The 15,264-nt window shown below is 38.4% G+C and overlaps 1 protein-coding gene across 2 annotated transcripts in view; it reads left to right on the forward strand.

The window, feature by feature from the left end:
- LOC309691999 (contactin-associated protein-like 4) overlaps positions 1-15,264 on the forward strand; it is a 125,382-nt gene that overhangs the window by 44,096 nt on the left and 66,022 nt on the right. For both annotated transcript variants that reach the window (XM_082510100.1, XM_082510099.1), the window contains exons 3-5: positions 6,602-6,795; positions 10,217-10,364; positions 11,629-11,835. In XM_082510100.1, the coding sequence (XP_082366226.1) occupies positions 6,602-6,795; positions 10,217-10,364; positions 11,629-11,835 (549 nt within the window). The remainder of the gene's footprint in view (positions 1-6,601; positions 6,796-10,216; positions 10,365-11,628; positions 11,836-15,264) is intronic.

The raw sequence follows: 15,264 nt of genomic DNA on the forward strand, positions 1-15,264 counted from the left end.
CATATTATTACTGTGCTGGCCAACAGCTCACCTGACCTGAACTCCACAGAGAATCGATGAGTGATTGTCAAAAAGAACCCACCCTAAAAATACAGAGAAGCTGAAAGCTGTTTTTAAAGCAACCCGGCCTTCAATAACACTTCTGCAGAACCACGCACTAATGCAGTCCACGCCACACTGCAGTGGGAATTTGCGGTACTAAGTACTAACGGTATAAACGAGTTGCTTTTCAGAGGTTTTCAACGCAGAACAGATTTCTCTGTTGAATTTTTTTTCTCTTTTGGCTGATTTTAGGAAATATTATGTAAGCTATAATCACCTAAACTAAAACAATAAGGGCTTGAAATATTTCCCTTGTAATATATTTCCCTTTTAAGTTGTGATGAATATACATGTTTGCCTTTTTAAAATTAACTACAAATTAAAATAACTACTCTCTGTAACGTTGCTCAGCTGAACATTGACTTCTCTACTGTTCCTTGAGTTGAATGTTAGCATGTTGCCATGCATCTCACTTCATCTCATAGCAATCAACCAATTTGATGAAGAGATTTCAACATGCTGGCAGCGTGGATACTTTCTCACTGACACATTATACTGGGAGGCAGAATGGAACTGAGCCATTATTAAAGTTGTTAGATTTGTTTCTCCTTCAAGCTACAACTGAAAGTGTGGGCTGTTTTTTTAAAGGTCCATAATCTCTATGATCAGTTATGATGCTGACTGACATTACCAATCACTGCTGTACTTTAGCAATCTGTTCTGCAGCGTGCTATGTTGAACAATTCAAATGAAGTTCATGGCGGGTTGTGTTAACACCAGAGGTGGGACCAAGTCATTGTTTTGCAAGTCTCAAGTAAGTCTCAAGTCTTTATCCTCAAGTCTCAAGTCAAGTCTCAAGTAATGTCAGGCAAGTCAGAGTCGAGTCTCAAGTCACTGGTGTAAAAGTCCGAGTCAAGTCACAAGTCTGAAACTTTGAATTTCAAGTCCTTTCGAGTCTTTAAAAAAAACAAACGAAAAAATAATGTTGCAGTTATGCTAAATATAAATATTAGACCATGTAATTTTAAAATCTGTGTTTTTCTCAACACATACAAAATAGTGAACTTAGAAAATATACACAAATTGTGAAATTGCACCTCTTTAAAATGCAGCTCAATTAAACCTAGCTCCAAGAATAATTTTCACCGACAGTTCTGAGATAAGCTGCATGTTATTCTTGGATGCAGTTGTAGGACCAGCTTTAAAATCGCATGACAAAAATATCATACACATTAAAAAAAACTGTATCACCAACGTAGCCTGGAAAACATTTGCTAGTTAGATGAAGTCAGCTATCTCATCGTAGCATATTTATATGCATATTTATAATTATACGGTTCTTGGAGTGAGTGCATACACTCATGAAGTTTAGTAACTTCCGGTCACTGCAACAAGCCCAGGTACAGTTTACCGACGGATGGGTGCAGGACCTTGAAATGCACCGTGTAGAACGAAAGACCATCGTACGTATCATAAGTTTACCAGTCTCACAAATTGTCGTCATAAATACACATTCCTTAACCGTTTATTAATAGGACCTTTGAGCTCAACGGTAATTAATTAGTAGTGGAAATAATTTCTGGTAGCATCACAGAAATGTAGCAGTGACAATAATATTGTATGCTGTAATCGTACTGGGCAATTAGTGATACAAAAAACCTGTTTTATCCTGTGAATAAAAGTATATGTTTTTGTCAATGTACCATAATAACAGAAGCGAAACGCAATATTGTGTCAGGATAATTCACTATTTATGCACAATAAACAAAGGAGCATAGTGCGACAATTTCTGTTCAGCGCCAGACTTGCTTGTAACCTATATCACCAATTATGTTATGAAAATGACGCATTAACTACAACAGCAGACTGACCTTTGTGGGAATGCTTGGAGCAGACTAACCTGTGAGCTGGAGTGTTCTGGGACGTTATATTTGGTCTTTGAATGGCTGCAATCCAGTCGCCTCTTTGTTACTTCGGAAACATGGCTCGAACAATTTCTCTTCAACGACGTAATCCGATAACAACCGATCTCTTTACCCGTCGGCTTCCCGTGGCTGTCATGCGACCGGCTATTGCAGTTAATAATACAACAGCTTCTTGACATTTTTGTGTTTCTTTTTATCGCTGTGTGACTGATTTTAATTGAAAGCCTGCGTGCGCTAGTACCTCTTGCCACGAGTTCCCAGAATCCTTTGCGGTTCTACCCGTGAATGACGTCACATTTTCAATCTCTATATAATATGCATGTTAAATTTTATATTTGGGGTAAAATATCAAGTCTTTTCAAGTAAACCGGTTCAAGTCCAATTCAAGTCCCAAGTCATTGGTGTAAAAGTCCAAGTCAAGTCACAAGTCTTAGAACATTTTTTCAAGTCAAGTCTAAAGTCATAAAATTAATGACTCGAGTCTGACTCGAGTCCAAGTCATGTGACTCGAGTCCACACCTCTGGTTAACACAGTAAACTGATATAAGGAGGATTAATAATAGATGTGATAAAAAGACACTGTGTCCACTTTGGCAGTTTGAAAGAGTTTGTAGTATTGATTTACATTGTCCTAATAGCAGCATGACATCACTTTGACAACACAATCTCAACTGCTCTTCAGGGTGGCTGCGTTATCGTGTGTGTGTGTGTGTGTGGGTGTGGTGTGTATGTGTGTGTGTGTGTGGGTGTGGTGTGTATGTGTGCACCCTCAGTAGGGGAGAAATCCCTCCATCTGCTCCTTGGGCACCATGGATTTGCTTTGCCCTGACTCAGCACTTTTTATCAAGCTTACACACATGTAGACTCACAAACTCAGACACAGCCACTCAAACACACACACACACACACACACACACACACACACACACACACACACACACACACACACACACACATACTCCATTGAGTCAGGGATACCAGCAGCATCCAAAGTAAAATAAAATCAGATTGCAGCTGTGTTAGTTATGGCAATGTCTCTGCAAAGGTTAGCAACTGCATCAGGGCACCACTCTTTGTGTCTGTGCCTTTCAGTCCTTTTCTGCCTTTGTTTCACTTTCTGGGCTAGTTCACTTCTTCACTCCCTTTCTCCAACCTACTCATCCTCTGCGACATGTTCCTAAATTTCCCAAATACAAACCCACTTGATTAACTGCAGTATTTTATATGACACAGTTCACACTCCTGCTGTGTGTTCCTGCCATCTTTCCTGTTTCGATCTACACCATTCTTTTTTCAAATCCAGATATTTTAATCTTTTCCCAAAACATTTCATTTGAAACATGAGCTTGAGGTGATTAGAGGTGATTGGATGCAACTAACTGTACTTATAGAAAAACAAATCATGGAGGCTCTCAGACTCAAACATCCCTGATGGAGTCTGGTGCATAAATATTCAGCAGCTTATTTCAGATAAGATATATTTTGTTTATGCCAGAAATTTTGAGAAATTACTGTGTTACAGCAGGCAAAACATTAAAAACACATACTAGCTCAATAAAATTGAGTACCACAAAACAAATATGTTGTTTCTCCTTATATGCTCTTATATTCAATATTCTAATCCAGATTCATTTAGATTTTTGCTTACTATGCATGACAGTGAGTTTTTCTTCTTTGATTAAGATGCCAAAGGATATTATAATCTGTGTGTGAATACTCCACGTTATTCTTTGTGGAACATTTAGTGAAATCAACTTTCACCTACTTTACTTTTGATTTCACTTCAACAACGAAGCTTGATAAAAACACTAAACAGTGATACATTGTCAAATATACCCCAACATTTTGTGATACTTAATTGGAGGGTGTATTGCTAGCTCTACTTAAACAGGTTTATTGCATTATATATTTTTTATTTGATTAATTTACTTGGATATTAAAGGTCCTTAGTTTTGAAAAATCCACCGTGATTTTTGTTTGTAGCTAAAAAAAAATCAACACTGGCAGGCAAAAAAAAGAAAAAAAGTCAACACTAGAAGAAATCCAAAAACGTATTTTTATAGCTGTACTTTTTGCACAAATAGCTGAGTTCAAAGGCTTCAAACTGAACAGTCATTTCTGTTCAGTTCAATTCAGCTTTGTTTATATAGCACCAAATCACCTCAAAGTGCTTTATATTGTAAGATAAAGACCCTACAGTAATAGAGAGAAAACCCCAATAATCAAATGACTCCCTATGAGTAAGCACTTTGTTGTCAGTGGGAAGGAAAAACTCCCTTTTAACAGGAAGACACCTGCAGGAGAACCATCCATCTGCTGCAACAGGTTGGAGTGAGCGTGACAAAAGATGCTCTATTGAAGAGAGCCAGATTAAAATTAAGTAATGATTAAATGTAGAGTGGTGTGTAAACACAAAGAGAGTGAGGGAAGAAGAAACACTCAGTGCATCATGGGAAGCCCCCAGCAACCTAGGCCGTTTGTAGTGCAGACAGGAGGTTAATCTGATCCAATCCTGAATATAAATATTATAAAATAGGAAAGTTTAATCCTAATTACAGTAGAATCCAAACTCGGAGCTGGTTCCATAGACGAGGTTCCGGAAAGATGAAGGCTCTCCCTCCCATACTCCTTTTAAATATCCTAGTAACCACAGGTAAGCCAGCAGTCCAATAGTAAAATGCTATGTTGGAGTTATATGCTACTATTAGGTCTTTAAGATTAGATGGCGCCTGACTGTTCAAGATTTTTTGATTCTAAATTTTAGAACATAGCTCAATAACCTTAGTTTTATCTGAATTCCCTTTGAAACAAGAAAATGTGCAGATCTAACTATAGACTATCAGCCTTCATTCTAATGAGGATTTCTAAATGAGTGCATTTAGGTATTATGACTCTGTCCTTCCAGTGTGCTGCTACCTCCACACTTGCATCTTCTTAAAAAAAATGGTATAGCAGTGTCAGACATACCACAGTGCTGATGGAAGTACCTATTTTAGACAACAGCATGAACACAGTGTGTGTTAGTCCCTTACATCCCTGAGTGTCCTCTCCAGCTGTTGCAACAGATGTTGCCCAGACAAAAATGGAGCACGTTACCCCTGGAAAATATGATAGTACTCTGCATGTCACTGGAGAACAGACAAAAGTTTCAGCTCAGTGATTTGTCTCATGTCAGAGAAGATATTTTAAGTGAAGTTGAATCACATTCACTTTCTCTCATATTGTGACCTTGGTGAGCTCATAAAAACCAGAACAGATCCATTAAATGGCAGGACAAATCTTGACACTTACTTGTGGAGATTCATAAATACCATTCTGGTGCTGCATCATCTAATCCATTTTTCTTCAAAGGGTTTGTGGCCCAGATATATCCCACTTAATGTCTTGAGGATTTATTAGTTATCATCATGAAACCAGGCAAATGTTGACATATTCTAGGGTTTTATGTCTGTGAGCATCTATGTGGACTTCAATCAAATCCAGAAAAGGGATGCACTATAATTGTACTGTGATTTGCAATATTTAAAGTTCAAAGCAGGGTCTCCTTATTATGAAGAAAATATTTACAAATGGAACATTAACTAATATACCTTTCCAGTAACTTAAACGCTCTCTGTGATGTTTCTGTCATCTCTGAAGGGATCTGCATTTTTGGCAAATAGTTTTTAAACTTCCCTTCAAGTCGATTAAAGGGAGCCAATGGCTTCTTGGCATCTTTGACCATCGTGACATTTTGTGATATGAAAAACCTGAAGATTTCATACTGAAGTGGCTGCCATGCTTGGATCCAGATATTTGAGCTGTTGAAGTATGCAGATTAGAAAACACCCATTTACCATTTTATAATCAATCTGAAGACTTAAGAATATCTAAAAAAAATGTATTGTACAAACCAAGAAATGCTTTAAAAGACAAAAACAGAATAAAATGGTGTGTTAAATCTTAATTTAGATACCTGAAGGCATCAACAGGCATTAGCGGATTATTGGTAATTTATGTTGCTGTCTTTGATTTCTTGTTCTTTAATGATTTCTCCAAATTGGCTGTTTGAACTGGTATTATTTCCATTCTTTTCATTTTTACTACTCACACTCATACAAATGTCTCAAGTCAGTCAAAAGTCACACAGCTCAGAGTTAATCAACGCTTAGGATGGTTATAGGCTGCAAACACAGAATAACAAGTGAAATGATTTTGACACCATTTACAGAGCCGTGGCTAACCAAACAGTCAAATAACACATGCTTGGATGGAGTATTAGTAATACCGTTTTGCAAATGTGATCCACAATACTAACTTATGCATGTGAACAGTGGTCAGCTGGTCAGATTAGTTAATCACCACCTGACTGGTCAAACCTTACACCAATGACTTTTTATGCTAATGTTTTCACACACAAACACAGAGCATTTTTTTCACTGTCGACCGTAACTGCTTTTTGCCTGAACTTCATCTTGATCTTAAACCAGGTCTTCTTGTTAAAATATAATATTTACCTTATGATAACCATAGTGCCTGCAGTGTGACTGTGTAAGAGTCGTGGTCCCACAACAAGAATAATACTCACACTAAGTTTACACTAACCGCGTATACCCATTATTATAATCCACTCTTTGTTTTTGTCCCCTGTGCAGGAGCTGGAGGTTGGTCTCCTCTGGTCTCAGACCGATACCAGTGGTTGGAGGTGGACCTGGGGAGGAGAACCCAAATCACTGCTGTTGCCACGCAGGGCCGCTACGGCAGCTCTGATTGGCTCACGGCCTATCTGTTGATGTTCAGTGACACAGGACACAACTGGAGACAACACCGGCAGGAAGACAGCTTAGGGGTAACTCTTCTTCCGGTGGCAGGATTACATAGTAGTGTTGGGTGTGCAACATATTTGTGCAGTCACCTGATGGGAGTATGGATGTCCATGTCAATCCATCATCTTGTTGTAGAAAAGTACATATTTTTTAACTGATCGTGACAAGATCATAGATATTTAACAAAAAGTGCACACAAAAAGAAACCCCCCACATGTGTTATATAATACAGATTTTAACAGCTAAAAATACAGTTTGTCCAGGCAGTGACACTCTACAATCACACACAGTTGACCTAACTGTCATAGACATTATTTAACATTATCTGTGGGGACTGGTGCTGCCTGCAGCAACATGGCGTGCACACCAGGAGCCTTTCACTATTTATTAATAATACATGGAACAATGAAAGGAACTTGGGCAGGAGTCTGTTGACGGTGTGGGTCTGCTGTCAGACAGTTTAGCCTGTGCTGACAGGAGGTTGGTGCTGTTATGAGAAAGACCGCCTGGCGTAGAAAAACTCCCAGCTTTGATGCCTGAAAGCTGTCCATCACCAGTCTGCAAGCAGGTCGCTGAATGGGCGCTTTCGAGCTCAGCCGCTTTCGATAAGTGTGGCGGCTCTTAAAATGTAAATGTGCAGAAGAAATTGGTGAGAAAGCTCGCTGAGAAAAGCACGCAGTGACTTAAGTACCTAGTGTTGCGGTTGCTTTACGTCTAAATATATTCCCCATTTCTTTTTCTCTCTTTAATTTTTTATTTTTCCAGTGTTGTTTCAATAAAAAAGAGAATACTAGACTGGGAGAATGACTGATCACCAATGAGCAAAGTACAGATGTCAGAATGACAGGCAGCCATGCAAACCTCGACTGACTGAACAACGTTTGATATGTCACGCGTATCCTCCCTTCTGTGTGGAAGAAAGTGCAGCTTTCACTACAGCAGCAACCCAAAGAAAACTTTTTTTCCCCTCACATTTGACTGGGTACAACTTTTTCACAGTGAAGGATACAAACTCTCCAAAGCCCTTCAAGTCATCACTAAAGAACACACTCCTTGTAGCTTAAAAACATGTTGATTTGACAGTCAGCATGAAAGGCGGTGAATCCACATCAGCTTTTAGAGCACTTTTAAAGCTTCGTATATTAGTCAGGCTTGCTTAGCGTCTCTGTGATGGTGAGAATTTTACTGCAAAAACAGCTGCATCAGTCACAGCTTCTCACTGACTTGTGAGGTAAAGGTAGAAACAAAGTCTCTACTCAGGTTACTTTCATTTATTTGATGGTTAGAGTCACTAACTACTTCATGGATTAAAAATAGAATAAAATTAGATCCCATCATCAAGCAAGTTGCATGTGGAGTCTTACTTTATGATGCCACATGTTTCAAATGTTTTAAAGTGTGATTCAAAAGGAGACTGTGCCTATAGAAAACAAACACAAAAATGACATTAATTAACCTTTTATCATTCACTCTTACTTTTTTGGATGTTTTCTTGAAGTCCCAATCTGACCATTTGCATTTCACCATTTTTCTTCAAACTTGAGTATGCACTAACTTGTTGTGGGCGGGTCTTCCATCCATGATCATGACCTATCCTTCCCCATCATTCTGCAACAAAGGAGTGGCTAAAGGAGAAGCACATTAAGCTCATGGAGTGGCCCAGCCAGTCTTCAGACTTCAGTCAGCTAGAAAATCTGCAGAGAGAGATGACATTTTCGGTGACATAAAAATCAAATTAGAACTTTCATGTAATGTGTTTTATTTCTAGGTTTTTTCACTGATATTCTGTCTCTCTCCATTATGAAACTACCAAAGAGACTGTTCATTCCTTTAGAAGTAAGCAAACTTACAAGTTCAGCAAGTGATCAAAGAATTGTTACCCCCACTGTACAGTATATCTCTGGCTTCAACCCAGATACCAAACAGCAATCTCAAATCCTAAAGAAAGCACATCATGTCAGAAGCATGACCAAGACAATACTTGTCATTAAATTCGACCTTTAAGGAGTTATGCACTATGAAGGCATCCCTCAGCATCCCCAGGATTTCCTGTGCCACAAACATGCTTCTGGGATGCGATCCAAACATTGCCGGAAAACCAGACCACCATAAGAGGTATATCTGATTTTGGCCCATAGGGTGGCAGGCACAAGAGTTTGGTTGAGATTTAAAAGTCAGTGCGTCATTTAGAAGTTTTTTTTAAAGCCCACTTATGATAATTTACCTCCCTGATAAAGTAAAGAGGAGTAAATGAGGTTAACAAAGCTGGCAACTCTCCTCAGAACTTCCTAAGGAGCAAAAGTCATTAGCATGGCAACAAGTATATTTCAGCAAACACCCTATTTAATAGTGAATAATCTAGCTTCACTGTGGGAAGCTATGCAGTGAAATTCCTATGTTGACTGACATGTCACTTGAATAACGTGTCTGCCAACATTATTATACTGCTGATTCCAAACGTTCTTTTCTTGTAGCTCCTTTTAATGAAAGACTTTATTGCATAATTGCATAATTCAGTATTTTTATATTGTCTTGGTGGTACCAACTACGCCAGGCACAGTTCCTCTGCGATTCCTTTGTCATGCCCTCTCATCCTCTTCTTCGACTCATTCTCTAGCCATTCCTCTCTCCTTGACTGAAGGCTTGTCAGAGGCTACTCATATTTCAAAAGATGCTCAGGCAAGTAAATGAGATGCTGCTCTCCTCAGCAGGAAACAGAGCCATTTGTTGAGCTTAACGCTCTGCTGGCCAGCCGGCTCAGCCCTTGAAGACGGCACTGAGATCACAATTATGCAGTGCCAGAGAAGCCAATTTCTCTCACACAGTTACATCGGTACACCCTCAGCTGAGTTTCTCACACAAACACACAGGTAGCATCACACAAGCGCTCCAGATAGGACACAAGCAAATGACATGCACAGGAACACATGGACACCTACTCTATACCATATATGCAGCTTGTTCTTCTTGTTTTCTTCTTACACATATTATTGCAGGTGTTTCTCTGTGTGTGTGAGCCCTGCTGGATTCCCACAGGCAGCTGATTGGGAAAAATAGAAGCCATTAGTCTTTTAAAGAGAGGCTTGCTACGGAGACAGAATAGGTCCAAGTTATTGATTACTGGACAGAGATGAGGGAGAGGGAGAGACATTATCATTACTTAGGATCAATGGCTTTCCACTGACAAAGAGATTTTCAGCCCTCGAATATGTAAAACTTTCAATGTATAATGGTCCTATCTAGCTTTTAGTCACCATTATGAACACTTGATGAGAAGCATATCTATCTGCTTTCCTGATAGAGGCATCACCCTTTAGTGTTTGTTATTGCTATTACATCATTATTACATTATTACATTGTTGTTGCAGCAATCAGCTGACTGAGACAGAGTGTAAGAATGAAGAAAACGGTAACTGTAACAAACATGTAACTGTATTGTTGCAGGCTTTTCCAGGTAACAGTAATGCTGACACTGTAGTCCAGTACAAACTGGAGCAGCCGGTCATAGCTCGCTTTCTTCGTTTAATCCCACTGGACTGGAACCCCAGTGGGAGGATTGGCCTCAGACTGGAAATATATGGATGTCGATATAGTAAGTAACTGTGAATTAAGTGTTATGTTATAGCAATTATAAATATATCCAATGTTTATTTTATCATAGAATATTTTGACCTTAAGTAACATATAATTATGTTATCAACAGTTAGTTGGTCTTGATTGCCTGTCTTGAAGTCTTTAATGCCCGACTGGCTTCAACTCATTTTGAATGCTAAAAATGTAAATGTGTTGTGGCATTAAAAGTGTCTTCTTTTAAAATATTACAAATGGCAGTTTTGGCTTGTTATTGTATTACAAGTATTTTGCTAGCAGCTAGTTTTGTATCTTAGAATGTAAAGTCAAACTTTAGTCAATTAATTAAAATCTTGATTTGTTGGATTAAATCTACACAGATTATCTCTATCAAATTTGGATTATGGTGTTTAAATGTGGTGCGGAAAAATAAGAAATGGTCCCTGGAACACCTTGAAAGTTATATTAATCCTGTAGCATTATATACAGAACAAGATTGTTCATTGTTTTTTAGAAAAATAGATTTAAAATACTCCCACACACATAGGCTTTGGTTTGATTTTGCTCTGGTGTGTGATGTGAGTCATACAAACCTTTTGCAGTCAATTTAGAAACCATTAGTTCTTAGAAAAATAAGCAGTGCTATTCAAACACTAAGCCATGCACTAGAATTATTGGGTGTTGTGTGTGAGATGTACAGAGAACACATGGTTTTAATACAGAGTGCAATACGAATTGAAACAATAGAAATGTACATGCAAAATGCCTTCAAGCAATCCAAGCATTTCAAGGCAGCAGCAGCAAGCTTTGCTTCTTTGTAACTGACTTAACTAAATGTCAGCCCTGTTACTTTGTGTTATACCCTACCTATAATAAAGCTATGGTTTGTAAAACTGTACTTCTGTGACAACAGGGCTTAAATTCAACTAGTGAAGCCTACTGATCAATCGCAATCGCCTCTTTATTTTAAAATATACTAAAGAAGTTTCACAAATCGAACATAGCATTGAACATAGCACCAAAAGGAATGGTCAACTCTGGGCTAAATCATATGGAAAAGTGATGTTAATGGAGTTAAATGTGCTTGCTGAGTAAATAATTTCACCAAGAGATCCAAATCTGTCTAGAAATATCTTACAATTCTGTGAAATTCATGATGTTAGAAAAATGGTGGCAAAGACAGAGTTTGCACAGTTGTGTTAGTATTTGGTGCTAGTATGTTATTTAAAATGAATGAAATGTAAAGAATAAAACTTTTCCCTCTCCCACTTAATTTTGTTCTGTAGCTTCTAGCGTGGCAAGCTTTGATGGGAGCAGAAGTAGCCTGGTCTACAGACTGAGTGTGAGGGCAAGCTGGACTGTGATGGAGACTATTTCTTTGAAGTTTAAAACCCTGAAGAATTCTGGGACACTGCTCCATGCAGGGGGACAGCGAGATCACAGCCTCACGTTGGTGCTCGAGAAAGGAAAGCTGCTACTCTACCACCTACAGGGTAGGACACCGGTCTCAAAGAGCTACAGACATAAATTAATGCTTTGTTGTGTTTTCTTACATGATAAACATAACCCCAATAATGCTGAATCATTCTGCGAAATTGCAGTTTATAGTGATATTGCCTAATTGGTTGTGCAAGATAAATATATTCACTCTGTTTAAATCAGGTCTTTTATGCATGTGTAGCTTGTCATGCTGAGACACACATTGTTGGAAAGGTGTGACAATGGCACTGCCAGCAGAGATGTAAAACATACATTTTCCATCATTTGAACAGGCAGCAGTAGCATCACATATACAGAAAGTCTGTGGTCCCAAAGGACTAGCACTAGCATTAGCTGCCAAGCTCTCTAAGAAGCCTCCTGTGACAACATTAGTTTAAACCCCAGCACGAGTCCTTCTGTAGGTATTTTCCCCGAGTCTGTGTTGTCCATCTGTTACTGCTGAATGTTTGTAATTTACATATATATATATGTGTGTGTGTGTATATAGTGTGACCCCTCAGCTTCCCACTGGATGTACTGATGGTATAAATTTGACCTCTAACCTGTAAGGGTCCTATTAGTGTCCAGAAAGACATAAAGGAGGGTACGCTTTAGGGCAGTCCAACTGATTTAACAAATTACTTGTTAAGATTTACCCTTTTGGGAAAAACCGTACCTGTCAGAGGGACTTTGTCTGCTGTGATGACGTGTGTTTTGATCTTAATAGTGTGCCTGATTGTCATGTTGTCATACTATATAATCAGGGACTATTTTGCACTCCTCAAACAGTTTGCAAGCAACATATTCACACCAACTGAACATGGTAATGTTTTTGGAAGGACCAAATCAGCAGTGATCGACTTCCTGAGGACAATGACTGAAACTCTGTGCTGGAGAGTGAGTGAAACTTCCGATGTTTGAATTGAATTCAATATTTTGGAAGTTCCTTGAGCCAACTGCACTGGCAAACTCTGCAGCTCCACTCATCTGTTCATTTATTTTTCTTTCATTGTTTAGTTCTGCGAGTAAATGTCAGCTAAACACGCAAACTGTACAGCATAATTATGCACTCACTCAGGGTCCAGAGCTTCCAAAATCCCTTCTGTGTATAGCAAATTTAATATCTTGCATGTTTTGTTCCTATAATGAAATGGAACAAGCTTGAAGTCACTCTCAACCCATCTGCTGGTTTACTTGCATGTTTGTCAGAAACAATTTTGGGAAATACCTCTGATTCAATTTTGATGAAACTCAGGGGAATTATGGTTCTTTCTACATATGCCTTTTCGCTCACTACAGTGCTTGTTTGTTTATCCATATGTCTCAAGCTAATTAGAAAGAGTGCTATATGTCTAACTCTGAAAAAGTTGGGATGCTTTGTAAAATGTAAATGAAAACAGAATGCAGTCATTTGAAAATCTCAAAAGCCATATTTTATTCACTGTAGAACATAAAACCATATTAATTGTTTTCCAATAAATATTAGCTTATTTTGAATTTCATAGCAACTAATTAAAATAACTGGCAACTGATCAGTAACATGACTGTGCATAAAAAGAGCATCTTAGTAAGGCAGAGTTTCTCATAAGGTAAGATGGGCAGAGGATCACTAATCTGTAAATTGTGTATTTCACAATAATGCTCATCAACATAAAATTGACTATGAATATGTCATCATGTACAGTACATAACATCATAAAAATATTCAAAAAATCTGGAGAAATCTCTGTGTGCAAAGGAAAGGACACAAAATCAATATTGGATGCATGTGATCTTTGGGGCTTCTAGGGCACCATATTAAAAACAGGCATGATATTGTTATGGAAATCACTGCACAGCTTGGGAAGACTTCCAAAATTCATTGTCTCTGAACACTGGTTACTGTGCTGTCCACAGGTACAGGTTAAAGCTTTATCATTCAAAGAAGAAGCCACTGCCTGAACAGTAGTGATGGGTCGTTCGCGAACGAAATGGCTCTTAGAGCCGACTCTTTGACATGAACGATGCGAGCCGGCTCCTTATCGCGAGCCGTCACGTGGGTTTTTTTTTCTTCTTTCTCTCAGCCTCTCTCTCGCACTTTTTTTCCGCTTCACTCTGCACGCGAGCCTTGTGCTTTACGCTGGGCAGAGGGGGGAGGGGCGGTAGTTACACTCAGTAGCACAGGAACAGAGCCAGAGGGAGAGAGAGAGAAAGAGAGCCAGGGACAACAACATCACATTAGAAAGGTATAGTAATCATCCACAACTATTTTCGGTTGCAGATGATAAAGGATTCAGAAAGTTTATTCATGCGGGCCCATATGACAGAGAATGTGCATGTTCTTTTTGTTTTCATATTATAATTTATATTTAATTGTGTTGTGGTTTGCAGTGTTTTGTGTTGTTTTCACTTTAAATTTGTAAAAGGAAACAGCTGAAAATTTAAATGGTTAAAAGTTGAAATGTGAATAGTTGATTTTTGTATTATATGATTTATTTATTACATTTTATGTGGAGTGAATAAATAAAAGTATATTTACGGTGGCCCCTACAGACAAAGCACATATAAACTTCAAATCACGTACAAACTCTGAAGCATGTACAAACTCCAAAACACGTAAAAACACGTACAAACTCCAAAACACGTAAAAACATGTACAAACTCCGAAGCACATAAAAACTCAGAAGCACATAAAAACTCAAAACACGTACAAAAGACAACAGAAGTGCTCCAGGATGCTGGGCGCAGTGTTGAGCTTTTGTTATCTTGTGGCTACACAAGCCAGCAAGTACCAATGACCGGATTTGGTGTGTGATAGTAACAGGTAAATGAACTTTTTTTAAAATTATTTGAATATATATGAGTGCCTGTGTATAAATACACAAACAATACACACATGCTTTCAATTGTGTAATTTAAGTGATCTAGTAGCTCTGCTTTGGAAGTTTAGTTCATGCTAGAAATGTGTTTTGGAGATTGTACATGTTTTGTCTCTAGGGGCCACCGCATATATTTATATATAAACATATATAAATAAAACCACTTTTTTAAAATTAGTAATTCCTTTTGTGCATAATTTTATATTATTGTTAATAATAAATTAATTAAAGCAACAAAACAACCTGAAGAGCCGGTTCGGAGCCTCTTTTTAGTGAGCAGAACCGAAAGAGCCGGATCTCTAAAAAGAGCCGGAAATCCCATCACTACTGAACAGTATCCAGAAAGGTCCCCAATCTCTCTGGGCCAAAGCTGAATTAAAATGCACACATGCTACTATCCCATCCAGACAATACCTTTTCAGGGAAAATCTTGCACATTTCAGCAGGATTCCTAAACCTCACACTGCATCTATTACAGCAGCACGGCTTCATAATGGAAGTCTGGGAGCTAACCTGACCTGTAGTCCAGACCTTTCACGAACTGAAAACATCTGATACATCACGAAACAAACAAACGAACAAACA

Source organism: Aulonocara stuartgranti, assembly GCF_965226115.1.
Source record: "Aulonocara stuartgranti genome assembly, chromosome: 17".
Classification (NCBI taxonomy): Eukaryota; Metazoa; Chordata; class Actinopteri; order Cichliformes; family Cichlidae; genus Aulonocara; species Aulonocara stuartgranti.